Source organism: Betta splendens, chromosome 12 (assembly GCF_900634795.4).
Source record: "Betta splendens chromosome 12, fBetSpl5.4, whole genome shotgun sequence".
In the NCBI taxonomy this organism is placed as follows: Eukaryota; Metazoa; Chordata; class Actinopteri; order Anabantiformes; family Osphronemidae; genus Betta; species Betta splendens.
This window is the reverse complement of record NC_040892.2, coordinates 14,200,308-14,220,029: the sequence shown is the minus strand read 5'-3', so window position 1 is coordinate 14,220,029 and position 19,722 is coordinate 14,200,308. Positions and strand designations below refer to the sequence as shown.

Sequence of the window (19,722 nt, the reverse complement as noted above, 5' to 3'; positions counted from 1 at the left end):
AAGACTTAACTCCCAAAAACATTGTTGAAATAATTTTTATTTATATTTTTACATTTCAGACTGAAGTTAAAAGCCAGTTGTTGACATACGTATGTTACTCACAACACTAGTTTTTTAAATAAATAAAAAAGGTGACAGTGAGTGATCCTCCTGTGGAGCAAACAGCAACATTCTGAATGGAGCAAACTTAAGATGTGCCTTTGATGCAGTTACAATAGATTATTCCTATCCGTGTATATAGATCCAAGTGTCGGACTAAAGGTAAATTTACATTTTATGCCTTTTGGTTGAATAAAATATATAAATAATTACATTTAACTGAAAAGGTTAAATTCAAATGTTTCTACTTTGTCCTATGCATTTATACTTTATATTAAATAGATATTTCAAGAAAACCTCTTAAAGTTATTAAAAAAGTACATTCTTAGAACAAATTAGGCCATGATTTATTACAGAATGTGTGTATTCTCAAAGGATACATATCAGTAATATGGTAGATCAGCACATAAGATGATACTGAATTGAAACAGTTCTATCCAGATTACATTAAATTATTTTTTTCTTTCTCATAACAAGAAGACTCAATGAGAAAGCCTAGAACATATTATACTGCATCCAAAAGCAAAATCACAAGAAATGAGTTTACTGAGGTTACTGTGTTATCCTCCACACATGTCAGAAACAAAAACATCTTGGTAATAACTATGGCAGTAATAATTGTAATATTAATAATTCCCTGACAATTTGTTACTGAAACATAAAGGCCATGTGGATAAGTATAAGAAATGCTTAAAAAGTATAAAAAAAGACATAGTCCAAAATATTAGTGTGTTTTTGGGGAAAAGGAATCAAATTTTTTTTAAGTCCAGATGTAGGCTGTGCTTACTGGATAAGGATTAAAACCGTAAGAAATTTTACTACATACATACATTAGATCTGAATGTGAAAACTCACATTCAGGTGAATGTGAACACTTCCATTTGCAGACGTGAAAGACAAATTTAACATTATGTAAAAAAAAAAATTACTGACTCCATTGTGAGGAGAAGCATAGGTCTCTTGGCATAAAAACCCCGATGACCTAAAGAAGTTTTCCATGTATATGAATATAAGTGTTGTACATAATTGAGGGGAACCAATCACCACAGAGTGGTGCTGACAGCAGACTTAATTTTTGATTTTGAAATATCAACAACAGCAACTTGTAAATGCAACATTAATTGAACCAGCATCAATCCACTATTCTCCCTCCGCATTTGATGCAACGTTTGGTCTCTGTGCTTTTCTCCAATCCCAGAGGATTGTCTTCTTATCCTAACATCCCTTCCGTGTCTGCTGGCTTGAGGATTTTGTCTTCTCTATTCAAGCACGAACTGGAGTCTGTGGTCAGTGGCATTGGTGACTCTGTATCGGATTTTGCTACCTCAACGATTTTCTCTCCGTCACCCTCCAGCACTGCTGTATCTATTTCATCAATGGCCTTCTTGATGACAGATTCCCGATGTGGGCTTCCTGCTAACTTCTGTAGGATGGTCTGTGGGGACATTTTGTCTACTGGAGATTTACTAGGGACATCCTCCACTACAGTGGTAATGTGTATCACCTGTTCCTTCAACCCATCCTCCATCGTCGTGGTGCCGGTGGTTGGCTTCGCCCCATTGGTCATTTCATTCTGATCATCCTTTGAAATACACACCAACATCTCCACCACTGGATTTATCAGATCCCTAATTTCATTTACACTATCAGGGGACTTTGGATCATCTAAAGGGCCTGTGTTCTCAATTTCTTTGGCCTCTTTTTTTTCCTCAGACACCTCAGCATCCTCCTCAGGAATTAGCTCCACACCTGGAACTTCCAGACAGGACTCATAGGGGAGAGGCATCCCTTCCAACTGGATCATGGACACCACCTGCCTGCGTTTCTTCCCAGACCCCTCTCCCACAGTCCCAAAGCTGATAGGGCTCTCTTGCTCGTCTGCCCCAAATTTGCTAGACCAGTCCACTGGGGAAGTTTCTCCAAGCAGATCCAAGTTGGGGTCACTGTTGGACAGAATGATACTGTCTCTGTAGAGATTGTGCTTCCTCTGGACAGCTGCCTCCTTTACAGCTGGACACAGATAGAAGCAGGGAATTATTCAAGTCATTCATTCAAGTTAAAATAAATTATTGTACTGGATGATGCTAAAATAAAAAGAAATTTATCTTCTGTTATCCTCACCCATCATTATGTCCTTGGTAACTGACTGCAAAACCACCTCTTCGAATATATTTTCCACCAGCAGGAAACGAGAGAAATCCTCAAAGATGAGTTCTTTGAAGCGAGGCAAGTCCTGGGAAACAAAGTGATTTTTCTGAAACTTTTTATGAATCTTACCAAAAGATTTATGAATCTTATTCCTACAGCTTTTTTTATTAATACAGAGAAAAATGTGACTGAAATAAGTGCATTCGGTAGTTAGACTGAGTCACAATATTGTAATAACATATGAGCAGATAAAATAAAGAAACATTAGGTTGTGTTGGGTGCTACTCACAGGTGAGCAGGATGGAGCAAGATGCTGTAACATGTATGGGATGATGATCTGCAGTAAAGCCTCTCTGAAGAACTTTTTGCGCACTGTGCTGCTATCGTAATCAAATTTCTGACAAAACACATAATGGGCTCAAAGACTTCAGCAGATCACATGTTTCACATTATTATTTTAATTCTGAATAAAAATGATTGTAAAACTCCATGGCTAAATTTCTGTGTACTTTTAACGTACTTAAGTACAGGATTTCTATTTGTTGCTAGTTTTACTAAACAGCATTTTAGAAAACATTGTACTTTCATTTTGTATGTAGTTACTTTACCGCAAGGACAATGAAAAACATTATGTATTATAATAGATAAGCCACCCTAACCACCAAAATTCAGCTTCAAAAGTTACATACAGGTCACAATTCTTCATGTTCTATTACATATGAATCTATACTGGACTCATCATTCCCCTTTTCAATAGTATCATATCCATGTTTCACTTTCTGTGCTGTAACTAAAATAGAGACACATTTAATATTTTTCTACAAGGTTTTTTTTTTAGAATTTGTCCATTTTACCTTAAGCACCCTGTCCTGGCATCTCTGGATGGTCTTACACATGTCCTCTCCTCCCTTGGCTTCCAAACGCTGATTAAAAATCTGCTCAAATGTGTACACTGCATTGTCCATTTGCTGTAAAAAAATGTGAAATAATGTGACAGTAACCAATCTTTACAAACAGTCTTACTCCATTTGTCCATTAGGTGGAAGTAAAGACTTTCACACAGGTTGCCAGTGTGTCTTGCTTTCATAAGAATTAGGGAGTAACACTACTTGTGATCATGCAACCAAGCGAGAAAGGGCCGCCTATCTTACCTCCCCCATGAGAATCTGAGCTCTGCCAATGAACACAGAGGGACTGGAGACACTAAACCTCTGCTGTAGACCCTCCAAGTTGAGCTGGTCCACTTTCTCATAGCAGCTTTGCATCTTGACTGGGTGGAAGGCGAGCATGGAGAGCCTCTCCATGTGCTGGGGGTGGGATGAGGGATTTGGGGGAACATGATAGTCAAGGTAGGTGCATCGTATCGACCACATGATGATTGATGATTTTACACAAAAAAGGACAAAATTCAAAATTCATAGAGTTCACACAACGATACTTCCTGACGTCTAATTAAAGGGTAGCATTGACACTGCCAGGACTTCACAAACATAATGCCTCTTTAATGCTTGCTGATGAGAATCATACAAATAAATTATATAAACACTACACACTACAAAATCATATTTTACATTAGCTTAAACTTATTTATGTTTCACAAAACAATTTCAATCATAACGGGGCATGTACGTACTAAGATATTACATATTATATCCCACCATCTCTGCACAAAATTTCAGAAATGGACAGAATTATTAGAATTAAGTTGATTGTTGAATATACTATGACCTGCAGTTTAAATGTTTTGCTTAATAAAAGTTGCCTCGCTTTAAAGAACTAATAAATTAATTGGTCTACTACTCAGTTGTTTTCATGTTGTGGCTGACCAGCATGACCAGTAACCAGTTTATTTACTGTACTTTTTTTAGGAAGCAACTACCTTGGTGTGACTAGGGATAGTTGTGACCAAAAGAAAAAAAAACTCACCTCTCCTAGTTTCTCCCCCCCCCCGATATTAAGAGAGTTCTTGCTGAGTTCCACCAGCTCCTTGAAGAAAACATCCCTGACCTCCGCGAAACCTCTGCTAGTGGGCTCCATCAGGGCGTCTAGTATGGAGTTGATGTAGGGCTGGACGCTGGATCGGAGGAGCTTTTCTGCCTTGGGCAACACTAGAGCTGTAAAGATGGGAGGAAAAACATATTCATCAGTAGTGGATGCAGTTTAGAAAGAAATAAGGCTACACAGATTAAAGCTTAGGTCAACATATGAATAAAAGCAAAGATACAACTCTTACAAGAATCAATATGATGTTATCACAATGTACAGTGTATTGTGTGCCTGTGTAAACACACATTTCAACTGAATCCCAGCATCTTACTTTTTTTTGCTGTACACACGTTAGTAACGTAACATGGTTCTGATAAAGTCTGAAGGAATTAAATACATGTCTCAAATTACGTCTCTCAAATTTCTGCAGTCCTCTTATGTCCAAAAAAATGTTGTTTAGTGCAGGTAACTTGTGGTATCACGGGGGAAAGTCAGAAGCAAGCTGGCCGTGGCAGGTGTTGGAATGCAGTTCTACCACTTTAGCTGAATGGGAAACGATCTACATGACAATAAATGCCTGATCAGCCTGGGCCTAGTTAACTATTGAAATGAAAAGCTGACTGGATTACCACTTGAAGGGTGGATGCTCGGTCCCTGTTGTGGCCAATTCATAACACAAAATGAGATACATGAATAAAGGAGGAACCAATAAAGTCAAAGTCCTTTTCAAGTGTGAAAAATGTGGGAACTGTCAGAGGGTGGTTTAGTTACAGTGGTGTCCAGAACCATAAGCTCTGCTCAGTTTTTCAGTGGTCAAAGTGATGGCTTTGCTGTGACAATAACTCCTGAATACATATCACTGTGGCAAACAATGACGCTTGTACTTGAAGTTGGGAGGATCACGTTACATGGAACGGCAAGCAGCCAGTAAACTAAGTTATTTTATATAGCCTGTTGGCATGTGAGGAGGAGGAATGATGTGGGCATTCAAAATAAATTAAAAAATGTAGCATATTCAACTCTGGAGTAAATGGCTGTAAATATGCCCGATTAGGGTTTTGCTCTTGCAAGCATTTATGAATTGCTGTTATTTATTTGATTTGTTGGAAACACAAGGAGCACAAATTATAATAATTGTTATTACACAACCTGTGAGGATGTCAATTATATCTAAAATTTAACATTCCCATATCTGGTCATTAGCTGAATTTCAACAATTATCAGTGATAGTTTCAGTATTATCAGCAGTAACTGCTGATAATTGCAGTATTATCAGCAGTAACCCTATCAAAAGATTAAAGGATTACCTGTGCAGTCCTACGCAAAGGTAATAAATAAGCCATACACTGTGTATGGATTTTTGATTGATAGGAGCATCCCACACTCTGTGTACTAGGGATTCTCCTATCTAATGTTCAGTATGTCATGTCATGTTCAGCATAAGGCCTTCTAGGCTTGGTGTGACAGACTCAAGATATGGTATAGGACTTTTCTAAAAAAATTTAATTGAACTATTCTGAATATGTTTAGGTAAACTAGTCACGAAAGTAATAATGAGATGTGGAAGCTTCTGGTTCTGAAGAAACCAAACTGGTCCACACAATTATTACAGTTTGTGCTCCTTGTGTTTCCAACACACTGATTGTGTAACAAAAATTCAATTGCAGATCGTTGGTCACCTCGTATTTTGCTGCTGACATGTTCTTTGGATGTGATGATCTGGTCCATGTCGGTTCGTATTCTGGCATCCAGTGGAGCTCTCTGCGCCTCACAGGCCTCTACCAGTGCATGGTATTGTCCACTGGTCTGGGACAACACCTGTCTGTACACTCCATCGGAGATCTGGTAGATAGAGTCATGTAAAAGCACAACTGAAGTACTACAGCAGACAAGGGTGTGCAGGGCATTGTGCAGTAAAATAAACGTACCAGCATCCAGTTTCTCTGCCTCTGGTGCATTTTGCCCTTGAGTCGTGGACTTATCACGTTTTTAAGCTCAGGGCTAAGGGTTTCCATCACAAGGTTAGCTAAAATCTGCACAAATATGAATCATTCTTTCATTCACACAGTTGTAGTCTGTATACATATAGTATGTGCATCTAATGGTCTTTTTAGGCCATACTATGAAGTTGGTCCAGCTTTTTAGCAGTTATGAGCAGTACATACAGTATAGCAAATGTCATAAATAGGGACTTTCATTTTTTTCACAAAAACAACTGATATGCTCCCAAAGAAAAACAAAAATAACATAATAATAATATATAGTGGGGGTCACTAAGATGGTATGCAGCTGGATACTGGTTTAAATGGTACTTGGTTTAAATGGTACACACACACACACACACACACACACACACACACACACACACACACACACACACACACACACACACACACACACACACACACACACACACAAAATTGAGCTACTAAATGTAATTTGTACAAGAAAATCTTGAACCTGACTTTGTACTTAGGCCTTCTTACTTGCACAAAAACAAATTGGAAGTCTGACAACATCTGAAGGAGTTTGACTTCTTTCACATACAATCTTTTAGAAAAGATTATTAAATTAGTACATAAAATACATAGGTTATGTGTTTGTAAAGCTTAATTTTGCCAATTTTCAGTGCATCTGAATTGTTTTGTTAGTGTCAAAAAACATGTTTTTTGTGTCTTTAACAAGTCCACATAATCATTAATTGGAGTACTGGAGTAAGCAGAAACAGACAGGAAGCAGATTAATGGAGAAAAGGTGACCATTACAAACACACTGAGTAGCTCTGAAGCTCTGGTGGAAAACTGAAAGGGACCGATTGAGTGGAGAGGCCCCAGTAACACCCTGAGTTTATGGGTGTGTTTGCATGATTGCATGTTGAGGGGTGGGGTCCTGCTTAGAGACCATTTCAATTAACTTATTGTCTATGGGCAATTAGCAGTGGCCCTCGATGGCGTAAGTTTGACACCCCTGATGTAGACCCATGTTTTTGTGTACAAGAACCACAGAGCAAGACTGAAATTCTGACCTGAGGAGGTGTTCCACACATCATATCCCAAGTACCGTAGTGTTCCTTTGATTGTCTAAGAAGTCTCACAGCATCAGTGAAGGCTGGCGTATGAACAGTGGAATCCTCTGAAAGGCCTGTCAAGGTAAAAAAGAGAGCAGACTGTGACATTACTCAGTTATGACTAGAAATAATATCAAGAATGCTTTCTTTAGCTTACAAAACACCTATGGTTAAATAAGGGGTTGACTTGATATGAAGTTATTGTTTGCTTGGATTTGGATTGCATTTGCAGAAACCCACATTAGCAACCATTTACATAACATCTGAGTCACCCCCGTGAGGCAGGCTGGGAGGATCGTTTAGGCCAACTGTCAGTCTCACTTCCTGAAGGGTGGAACAACACACAGACAGCCTGCTCTAAATCAGGCAAAGGCATCCCTAAAAACAGGAAGATGCTCACGTGGTTGCTGGGCTTTCTGCCACACCTAGCCAACACAACAATAGAGGCACCTCACAAAGGATCACAAAAGAGGTGTATGGAATAAAACAATCCTATGATTGTCAGTTTGTCTTTGAAAGCAGAGATTATTTTCATAAAAAGGAAACTGACATTTCAGGTGTGTTAGTTGTGTTTTCTCATTATATTAACAAAAGGCACCACTACAGCTATATTACAACCAGTGGTGCAGCTGAAGATGTCATTTTTAGCTAATACTGATATTGTAACTGAACCATTTTGCCTCTGTTAGCCTTATCTCATACAGTGCAAAATAAAAAACACAAATCCATCTACTAAAAAAGATGATTGGCATGAAAAGTAAATTAGCTTTACTCCAAAAAATGAATGGATAGTTCTGCTTCATGTAACATTTCCGTTGCAAAGCAATGTTAATTGCTGTGAGTACAGTATGTGCCAAATGTCTATCAGGTTGTTTTATCTGGGACTCAAAGAAGGCTGACAAAGTCAGGAAGAGGTTACAGTGAAAAGCCAGTCGTCTGTTCTCCCTGCTCCCTAGCTCTGCTGTAAAAGTGTAAGAATTCAAGGGAATTTAGAGAACACAATGTTTCCGTGTTGGTAGGTGTCTGGGGGACAGATGGCCAGTGGCCTACAACTAATAATGTGAATTATTAGTTCAGGGCACAATGCCCTGCACACCCTTGTCTGCTGTAGTACTGCTGTAGTACTTCAGAATTTATAGCATTATAGCACACCATGAGAACAACCACACATAAAAACAAATATACTTATATTATTATTTCAGACTCTGAGGTCAATGATCAAATGCAACAGGCTTCACACTGTGACACACATCAGAGCACGCTGCACACGCCCTTATCTATAATGCACAACAAAAGTGAAGCGACAGTGAGAGGTAAGTACTGTAATTGCTCAGGGTAAAGCAGAGAGACTGAGAAAATGCGGCAGTTCACATTGTGTTTACTGGGAGTAAGGACAACTAAACACTGCTTTATCACAAAAACTTTTGTGTGATAAGCACACAAAGAGGTTTATGTGAATGTATTGTCTGTACTTGCATTTTAACTCAAAACAACTCAGCCACCTGTTATTTGATCACCAGTTGACTAGCAACATACCTCCCACTAAGTGTACTGTTAAGGAGACTGAGCCAGCCCAGTTGCTATGTAACTTCCAGATCACAAGCTTGGTGCACTGCACGCAGGCAACCTACAATAAACAGTAGGTATGAAGTGGAGTTGGTAAGTATTTGTTAACTGAATCTCTAAATTAAAAAAGTCTATATAAAAGCTCCAAAGCATAGAGGCTTTTATTTTCCAAGTCATTTTCTTAAATGGATGGGTGGGTAAAAGCAAATGTGTGTGACAGGAAGAAGTAAAGCCTGAACCACTGGGCTGTAACATCAGTCATTGTGGTTGCCTTTGAGTTTTCACTGTGTGGCAACCAAATCTTTGTACTAATGTGTAAAAAACTGTTTTGCTAATTTAACTGAATAAAATATTAAAGTGAATAAAAAGTGAATAACAATATATAATGTCAATTCTTTTATATGTTTCCCCTTGCCAACAAAAGGAGAAATTTCCTCCTGGCGCCAGGGAGACAATTTGTGTGTGTGTGTGTGTGTGTGTGTGTGTGTGTGTGTGTGTGTGTGTGTGTGTGTGTGTGTGTGTGTGTGTGCGTGTGCGTGTGTGTTTGTGTGTGTGTGCACCATGTATAAATAGGACATGTGGTAACATTTATTCAAGCAATTTATTCATAGCCCTAAGTGGTTCACAGGACTTTATCTACACTTGTAGACGGGTTCATAGGCTTATACACACACATATTTCAAATGTTTAGATGTCAAATAATGTACAGTTCAATGAGACTTTGATGAGCATCAGGTCTTAAGATCAAAGCAGGTTTCAAATGTGCTATAAATTACTGCTGCTGTAGCAGTTGCATAAGGATTTCCACTTATGGTGTAGCTCTAGCGAGTCAGCCAAACCCACAGTATAATAAACAGTCACTGTTTATTATACTGTGTACCTTCAGCCACTCAGATGACTAAGTCTAAACAGATCCCTGCCTCCAGTAGCAGCAAAAAAGCCAAATTTAATATTTCTGACTGTAAATTGGGAAGTGACCAGTCTCCAGAGAGTGGAAATATCTGACTCATGTTGCATGTTGGGAAGCAAACTGCTCAATAACTGAAAAAACGGGGTTTAGCTTTTCCTTTATCTTCCTGTGTACATATACTCTGGGTGGCATCTTGCTAAGCAGAATTTTGAGGTTTGTGGGTTCAAAGCAGAGGGTTGGTGAGTAGTTTTAAAGATTGAGGGGGTGGAGAGTCAGCTGTGATTGATGGGCCTTTAGTGGCCCACCAGCAGCTTCGAGCACTGGCAGACTATAAATGCTGTGCCCTGTTTCAGCACGTCTGTTGATCAAAGAGCAAGCGCCAAAACAATCAACGGTAATATAATTTTTTTTAAATGCATTGATTTAAAAAAAGTTAAAACACTAAAAGACGCTTAGCTGACAGCTGAAATATTGATTGTTTAGCAATTTACTCCAGTAAATTATGATGATATGATTTAATTATGATTATTGGTCTGAAGTTTATAAAATATTTTACTGTTGTTCTCATTATACTCTAAAGCACATTTTCTCTGTCCAGTTTAATCAATCAACTGCCTGCAACACTGTGCTGAGATGAGGTCATTTGTTAACTGAACTGATTACCAAGATGCTTTGCAATTCGTCCTGTTAAGTTGATGCAAAGTAACAGCTGATTGTTTTATTACAGAGATAAAAAAAACAGTGGGTGCTTTATTTAATTCAAAAAGATCTTTGGTGTATCAGTGTGAATATCTAACTTGTGGTTTTCGCTTATCAAAGCCAACTGAATAGTGTCTGTGTTCAGCTTGGGAACTGCTTTACATGACATTTCTGTAATCGTTCTGTAGCCTTTATGGGCATTCATTTCTAAAGCAAGACTGATACTTAGAATAGAAGTTTGGCAAATACATTACGAAATCGTAAAATAAATACACCCCTGTAGTCCTGCCTATAGTTTATTTGATATGCAATGAGACACACTTAACCAGAGTCATTTTATAATGTATCCTGTCTGGAGTAGTGACATACAGTAACATATACAGGATGTGTGTGAAAAAGTGTGGCGGACTTGCATTGAGAGCAGGGATTGGATTACAAAGCCATTTATCCTTCAGGGTTTTTTTTTCCTGTTTTGGGGTTTTCTTAAAGCACAGCTGTGAGGTGAGACTGGGCGAGTCGGTGCAGGCCAGAAACACGAAGCTAGCACACTAGCTATGGTAATCGCAGCACACTAACAGGCTCTGTTTGTCAACATTTTCCAGAAGCCCAGACTCACAGCTATAAGGTTACAGTAGTCTTTGTGCCCGATGATCCTTACAATCCCCTGAAATCAGTTTAATATAGACTACAGCTGCTGACACCAGCCTAAACACATACTACACATAGAGATGTAACTGTCTATCTGTAAACTCATGATTGTGATTTTAGCAGTTGGGCCAAAATCTCCTGGTTGTTGACGAGATATTCTTTCTTAAAAGAAAAATATTAAAAAAGCTATTTTTTAAATTGTAAACAATTGAAAGAACAATAATATGACTAATTAATAAAAGTAATAATATTTAATATATTTTTTTTATTGCGGAGAGAGTATATAGGTATGACACCTTCCCTGAAAATATTATCTGCAACAAATGTTACAATACTGTATAGCTTTTCTAACAGAAAAACCTTCAAATGCATGCTGCCAATGAACTACTTTTCATAATTTGCATGAGAACACTCATTAAACAACCACGCGAACAGGATCCAAACAAGCCTCCTCATGTTTGCCGCAGCCGTTATTTGTTTATGAATGACTCTAACTTTAACTGTTTGTTTTAAGTTTTAATAAAGCACCCTTGAGGTGAAACAACCAACTCAGGTATATGGGCATGCACCAAGATATCTGTCAAAATGTAACATGCTCCTCAAGTGAAGGTGGTGAATAGGTTCTAAGCTGTTCTGCAGAATGTAAATATAGGTATGCCTATCACCTGACAGCCAAGCCTGTACATAGCCTTAGATGGACCAAAGTTGTCTTGCAAGCAGATACTGTTTAATAAATGGAGTGGACGGCACAAACTCTCAAATGTCTGTGTTGACAGAGGCATGAGAGTGCTGTGACTCAACACAAAGACACAAGAAGAAACCTTAATAGTACACGATTAGCACTTCTGCTCCCATATGAAACATATGTGCCTTATTTGCGTTGTGAAATGCAGAATACATTACAACATCATCCAAGACAACATAAACTTATAAAAAAGAGCAAGCAGTCACCATATGCTGACAAATACGTAAATCAAACAAATAAAGGCTGGAAAAGAGAGAGAGACAGACCTGTAATTCATACAAATGATAAGCTAATGTGCTCAGTTGACTAAAGAAGCAGGTTTATAAACAGACATAATGTAATGTGATTATCGCATCTAACAATGTCGACTTGGCTTTTATAGTCTCACAACTTAGAGATGATTTGTTCACCAAAAGCAACGTAGCTCAGATCAACGCGTTGAGCACTTTTATAGCCTGTATGTATACATATACATATAAGCCACCACAAACTAGTCAGAATTGGCTAGCCATCCTAAAGTGTGACATTACTCATCACCTCATAAAGCTCTGATGTGTATGTATAGTGTTGGACAAAGAGTATTATTTACTGTTCACACAGTGTCTCAAAAGCCACAAGTTCAGAGAAGGTAGCATGTTGTTAATTATGAAATTATCTAGCCCCCATTCAGCCATTAGATGAGAACCAAACAAAAAGACAAACCATCAGTGATATAATATAATATAATATAATATAATATAATATAATATAATATAATATAATATAATATAATATAATATAATATAATATAATATAATATAATATAATATAATATAATAATATTTCCAAATTGTCAAAAAACAAGCCTGTAAGTAAACAAGGCCTTAGATAATTATTTTAATTAGGCAGATTATCTGATTAAGACAGAATTTATAGCATTATAGCACACCATGAGAACAACCACACATAAAAACAAATATACTTATATTATTATTTCAGACTCTGAGGTCAATGATCAAATGCAACAGGCTTCACACTGTGACACACATCAGAGCACGCTGCACACGCCCTTATCTATAATGCACAACAAAAGTGAAGCGACAGTGAGAGGTAAGTACTGTAATTGCTCAGGGTAAAGCAGAGAGACTGAGAAAATGCGGCAGTTCACATTGTGTTTACTGGGAGTAAGGACAACTAAACACTGCTTTAACAATGTCTAGGAGCTGTTTAGTGGTACATTGCTTTGCTTCTTCTTAGTGTAAATAAAGGTGAAGTCATTCTGTTTGTGTGTCTTGTTACCATTGTTACTGTGTCTGACGCAGTCCTGTAATACAGCATGCCACTTCTTCTGCTCCTTCTCTGTCATAACACAGAAGTAGTGGTGACGTGCGTAAGGGTGCCAGAGAATGAGGGGAAATTGTGTTGCACACTTGATGACCGGATTAACCCCCCCTTTGCCTTTGATATCTAGTCAGGAAAAACAAGAGAATAGATTTTAAAAAAATATCAACATATACAATTTAGATAAAGTAAATATACAGATAAATAGAATATAGAACAGTCTAAATCCACTTTACTAGATAAACCTAGAATTCTAGATATATTTTTCACATATTAGTACATTTATAGTATATGACAATCATTTTCTTATACTGCTCCTACCTGACAGGTTAGTATTCAACAACTCCATGTACTCCTCCATTGACGTAAGAGCTCTATACCCTGCACAGTTTATGGTCACTTTTGGATGTAGCCCTCGTTCATATGCCTATTAGACAGACAACAAACATGCAAAGTGTGCAAATTGGCTAATCAGACAGCAGCCTAATCTAATAAAGCAATTAATTCTATTCAATTCTTACTGCTTTGCTGTCGTAGATACTGATGGTGTAGCTGTTTGGCACAGATATAAAGCGATTCCGCCACTTCCGATTCTCCTCCAGGTACTGAAACAGGCTTCCTGAGAAAATTGACCTGCCAGCTAGAGGGTCCTAAGCAAAGTTAGTTGTTATTAGTTATTAGTTTGTTTGTTTTTTTATCCATTTTAATTGAAAAAAAAAATTAAAAAACTGCATCTCTGTTGTGTATGTGAAATGTGCCCTACTTTCCACAAACAAAAAGAGGGATCTTCAGCAAATTCAATAACAAAGATGGAAGGAATACAGAAACCAATGGCTCATTATATGATGTTGTGGAACAACAATAAGGTCATTCATGCATTTGTGTAACACTGAGATGCCCAGGCTCACACTATTATATACTTTTAGGCTCAACTAAACCTGGGATTTTATTCATACTTTTGCAAACCTAAAGAAGGACTCCAATTTTTCATTTTTTTAGAGAATTTAAAAATGCAGTCCTCCAAATGGAGGCCACATCCTTTGTGTGTAGTTGGCTGATGTCCACTTATTTTATACAATGAGCAGGATGGTCTCTTAAAAACATGGCTTGCCTTTCTGTGAAGAAGCTGCGATTGTGTACCTCCACCTCCCTCTATCTCGAAGCGGACACTGTTGAAGAGCGCAACTGCGTATTGCTGCTCGTACATGTCGCTAAACTCCTTCATTACATTGCTGGTGCGAGCTGCAGAAGTTAAACAGGAGATCAAAAAGCAGCCATAAACACATTAATTTACAGACACAAACTGCATCAAGATGCACTATTATGTTTTGTGCTTTCTTTCAGGGTCATAAGTGCACCCAGTAACAAAAAAAAAACTCGTATGTTATACAAATATTATCAGAATGCATTCAAATATTGTAAAAACTGACTGGGGACAGAACTTCTTACACAAAAACAAATCTTCTGTATGCATTGTTTATTACAATAAATTATTTCAAAATGGAATAAATTATTGGTTGCAGTCATTTTGGACAAATATTAATCTCCCAGAAGGAACCACTGTTTTTCCTCCACAAACCACTTCCTCTGGTTTACTAGCCTTTTTTCCACAACTTTCCGGAGACCACATGCTAATAAATGTCCAAGAAGCTTCTGGAAAGGACATTTCCCACAATACAACAATACAGATAGTACCATTTGCAGACCTATCAGTTTGTCTGGCTCAGTCAGCAGAAGACAGTGTTGACTATGATCTGTTTATACAAGGGATAACACAGGAAAAAGAAAGTCAGCCGGGGAAGGGTAGCACAGGAAGGAAAGAGCTGACAGGACAGACAGGGAGAGAATGTGAAGGAGACAGATGTACAGGGATACAAAACATGCTAAGGTGGGTATTGTATGTTGTGTCATACCAGTCGACCAAAAATGGATGGATCTCTAAATTACAGAAACATTGCCAAACTTAAATGTAAAACTCTTTGTACAGTAGTCAGCTCCTGATCAGCTTGTTACAAAAAATATCTATCACAAATTTCCCCAGATAAGTGATGGTTGACAGGGCCATCCAACCCCAACAGAGATGCTTCTCTGGTGGTTAGAAACAGTACACAGGAACAAGCTCTTTAGGAAAACAACTAATACAAACCACAACTAGCCCTCTTGTTCCATCCTAAACCTGTCCATGTGCTTTATTTTTCCTGCTCTATTGCTTTACTATACATCCCAATACACAACATACTAGACAACAAAATATCAGGTTTCCCAAGGAGCAGTGCTTGCATATCCTGAGGTGTGTAGCACACTACATACATCTGCTGGATAACGTTGCAGAAAGTCAGTAACGATGCCAGAATGAGGGGAAAATATGGGTCATGTGTCCTTAATTGTGTATTTGTGAACCAACGTGAACCACACGAATGAAAAGAAATCAGCAGACACATTCACATGGGGGTCAAAATCATATCTTATATAGTTACGTGATTACAGTTTTTATAGGTCCCTTTAACTCAGCTGTCCAATGAAACTGTTTTCTTCACACACAGGTCTAAACAGCTGCTCCAATGTCATAATGACACGTTTAGTTTGCAAAAGGCCCTTATCGTGTCAAAACATTTGAAATATGCAGAAAAAACTAATTTTGCCTTCAAACAATACAACTTGCAACCAAGTAAGTGAACTCGTCGAATCAGTCATAACACAGTAGAAAACAAAAAAACAGCACTGATCTCAGTGTGAATCAGTGCATCATTGGAGCCTGTTGCTATTTGTTGTCTTTGTAGCTTATGTCAAATTTGCCTTTTATTCAAGGAATTGGATCCAGATGAGGAAATGCTTTGATTTATTGAATCCATTAAATTCAATTGAATTTTATTTATATATCGCCAAATCACAACAAGGTTATCTCAAGGCACTTTACAAGGTAAGGTTTAAGACCTTACACAACTAAACCCAACAAATCCCCCCATACAGCAAGCCTTTAAATGCCACTATGGAACAGTGGAGAGGAAAAACTCCCTCTCTAACGAGGAAAAAACCTCCAGTAGAACCAGGCTAGATGTGGGCGGCCATCTGCCTTAACCGGTTGGGGTGAGAGGGGCAAGAGAGAGAGAAAAGCACAGCAACAACAAAGAGCAACAACAGAGCACAGGCAGGATGGTTGAACCAGGGACAGGACATAGGCAGGATGGATGGACATGCATCTGCCCATCAATTCAATTTTCAATTCAATTTTTTTATTTATGTTACGCCAAATCACAACAAGGTTATCTCAAGGCACTTTACAAAGTAAGGTTTAAGACTTTACACAACTAAACCCAGCAGATTCCACATACAGCAAGCATTTAATTTGACAGCAACAGTGGAGAGGAAAAACTCCCTCTCTAACGAGGAAGAAACCTCCAGCAGAACCAGGATGGATGTGGTCTGCCTTGACCGGTTGAGGAGAGGGGATGGAGAGAGAGAAAAGCACAGCAACAACAACAAGCAACAACAGAGCACAGGCAGGATGGTTGGATCAGAGACTGGACACAGGATGGATGGACCAGGGACTGGACACAGGCAGGGTGGTTGGATCCGCAACTGCCCATCACAGATAAAGCTCTGAGTCCAGTGATACATGTAGGTGAGGACAGAGTGGGGGAGAGAGAGAGAGAAGGTGGGGGAGAAGCACAACTACTGGAGAGAAAGAGACAAGGTTAGTTAAACATGGAACAATGATGGGATGTTATTGGTCAAAAGAGGTAGAAGGAAACAGAGGAGCTCAGTGTATAAATTAAGTCCCCCAGCAGTCTATGTCTATTGCAGCTTAACTAAGAGATGGTTCCTGTGACTAACAATCATTGCCAGTGACCTGAACCATCTCTAACTGTACGCTTTATCAAAAAGGAAGGTTTTAAGCCTGATTTTAAAGGTGGAGAGTATGTCAGCTTCTCGAACCTGACCAGGGAGCTGGTTCCACAGGAGAGGAGCATGGTAGCTAAAAGCTCTGCCTCCCGTTCTACATTTAAAGACTCTAGGGACCACAAGTAGCCCAGCGCTCTGGGAATAAAGTGTTTCTGCTGGAAGCATGAGGAACTATGAGGCTTTTAAGATAAAAAGGAGCTGAGTAGGAGAGTTTTAAATTCTGTCCTACAATTTACAGGCAGCCAGTGCAGAGAAGCTAATGTCCTATCAGAACTCTGGCTGCAACATTTTGAATTAGAGTTTAGATTACAGTAGAATCTGAAGCTAATGTTATGCCATCCAGGGTGGCTATCTGACTCAATAGACAGATAGCAGGTTAAAATATTGTAAATATTACCCAAAATACATGTAAACTAAAATCTATTAGTCACCAAGCAGATGGTTTCGCTTTGGTCACCAAGGCTAAAAATAATGGAATTTGGACTGTTTGAATGACGTCAGTGTTAACCGTTTTGCAAATAGGTGTTTGGTCTAAGACCTACACCATTATTTTGGTACTCGCTTCAGCAGGAATGGATAAATCACCAAACAAGACTCCCAGAGCAGAAATGCTGAGCAGGAACAGTGAGTGCTGATAGGACATTGATATTCAGATGTAATTTTTACTTTGCAGAATATGTAATGTGTTCACATACATGCAAAGAAGACAGCAAGCAATCTCTAGAGAAGCAGGTGAAGATGGCACAGAGGCAGCATCTGAGAGAACCAGGGTTGTTAATCATATGGCATGTTTCTACTTGCTCTGCCTCTTACTTCATTACATACTCATAAACTGACTCATTCCTTTTGTATTTTTCTTTTTGACATTTTTTTAATCGTAAGTAGATTTCTTGCACAGACCATACCTGTTGGTCCTCGGGCAACTTTAGTTATTGCAAAAATGTCATAAAATGCAGTTAAAAGTCTCACAAAAGCCAGTTAGTTGACTGTTAGAGTGAGATTGTTTCATCACACATACTGCAGCAAACAGTCATTAAGTCTTGTGATGCAATTCACAAACAAATCAGCAACAACAAAACAAAGGAACAAGGATGTAGTGCTTAAGAACAGGCTTTAGTTTTTGGAAGTGGTTTCAATGCCTAACACAATTTACAACCCTTACACTGCATGCTGCAGGAATGTCAGCCCTCCCCCCGCTTGAAACTACCCTAACTGGGTTTTTAAAAAGCAACACATCTGAGCTAGATGACTGCTACATTAATTCCTTTTTGTCATAGCATTTGAATTAAGAACAAAATAAAATACATTTCAGAGGCATGTTGGAAATACTCACAGACAGGCCGGAGCAATGTCAGACTTTAAATAGCAGTCAGTACCAAACTTATACAAACATACTCCTCTTTGGAGAACCTACTAATTATCTTTGAGAGATAGACCTGCAGCACAGTAGGCGTTCAGCTGAGCTTTCAAGCAAGGCAATTTGCCTCATGTACTAAACGAGGAACACTGGTCTGAAACATTTTGGACAAAATGCTTTGCTCTTTGAAAATCTCTCATAGCATCTCTCACACCACAGAATGAAAAATATCTGAGAAATTTGAGTGAGAATGTTTGGTATTTGACTTCTTTGTGCAAATAAAGGCTGAGGGATTGTTTGCTTATCTAAACTAGACAGTCCAATTTAGAGAAAAAGAGGAAAAATGAAATACAGTATCTTTAAGAAGTTTTCAGGAAAGGTAACTGAATACTGAAGTTAAGAGAAGTTATTCACTACAGAAAACTGTCTTGAGTCATTTACTAGCACCATGACTATTCCCCTGCTGGAAGATATGAAAACTGTTGCAAACTTCTTTTAACATTTCGGAACTGTTTTGATATGAATTAAATAATTTTAGTAAACTACAGTTAGGTTTACTGTGTTAACCAGCCCCATTCCTACCTGTAATCATCTCCCGTCTGCTCTCATCCAGGTGAGAGGAAACTGTGTCCCCCATGTTTAAAGGCGATCAGATCCTGCACGTCAACGAGCTGCTTTCAAGTTGCTTTCCAGATGAAAAACAGGGCTTTGTTTTTCTGAAGTATCCGCTTGGAAAACAGCTTTTATTTCCCCGCGAGAAGTGCACACGGCTTAACTAACCTCCTTTGTTCACAGCAGGAGCAGAGGTACTGGGGAGGGCGGCGAAGGAGGAGGAGGAGGTGAACACAGGTTCGGTTCACACAGTGGTTGGACACACCCTCTCCGAGTCATTACTGGTCCAACGTGTTCAGTTTGGCCCTGCCAAGGGTGTGGCCACAGACACCACTGTAACAGTAACAACTAATGCAATAGCGTATTTACGTATTTAGATAAAAAGAGTTAGTTTTGCTTCATTTGGCGAAAAAGGTATTAGTTACAATTGATACATTTGGAGCAAGACCAACTCTCAATCTGAAATTCGGAAATGTTAAAAATGACTCTAAGCGTGCGAGAAATAAATGGTCTAAAAGTCTGTGAGGAATGTTTCTGAGATGGGACATGTTTTCCTCGAGGCCCAGTGTTTCCACTCCTTACAATAATCTAAAAAGGACACGCTGTGCCCCCTTGTGGAGAGTTTGCTTCACAGTGGCCCAACATTAAACACGCATCTTCTG

General features: G+C 38.6%; 1 protein-coding gene across 1 annotated transcript; it reads right to left on the bottom strand.

Moving 5' to 3' along the window:
* Positions 1-19: 19 nt before the first annotated feature.
* Positions 20-19,269, bottom strand: niban2a (niban apoptosis regulator 2a). The gene is made up of 14 exons (XM_029168362.3): positions 19,031-19,269; positions 14,300-14,430; positions 13,710-13,838; positions 13,510-13,615; positions 13,147-13,314; positions 7,259-7,374; positions 6,162-6,266; positions 5,913-6,075; positions 4,174-4,361; positions 3,399-3,554; positions 3,102-3,215; positions 2,537-2,644; positions 2,221-2,332; positions 20-2,109 (listed from the first exon to the last, which is right to left on the bottom strand). Exons 1-14 carry the CDS (start codon positions 19,083-19,085, stop codon positions 1,310-1,312), a joined length of 2,451 nt encoding a protein of 816 aa, XP_029024195.1. The 5' UTR covers positions 19,086-19,269; the 3' UTR covers positions 20-1,309.
* Positions 19,270-19,722: the final 453 nt, after the last annotated feature.

Coding starts and splice junctions, on each gene's coding strand:
- niban2a (XM_029168362.3), bottom strand. CDS start 19,085: ATGGGGGACACAGTTTCCTCTCACCTGGATGAGAGCAGACGGGAGATG. Junction 13,839..14,299: donor CGCAGCTTCTTCACAGAAAG/GCAAGCCATGTT, acceptor AACTTTGCTTAG/GACCCTCTAGCTGGCAGGTC. Junction 3,555..4,173: donor GGGGGGAGAAACTAGGAGAG/GTGAGTTTTTTT, acceptor TCCCACCCCCAG/CACATGGAGAGGCTCTCCAT.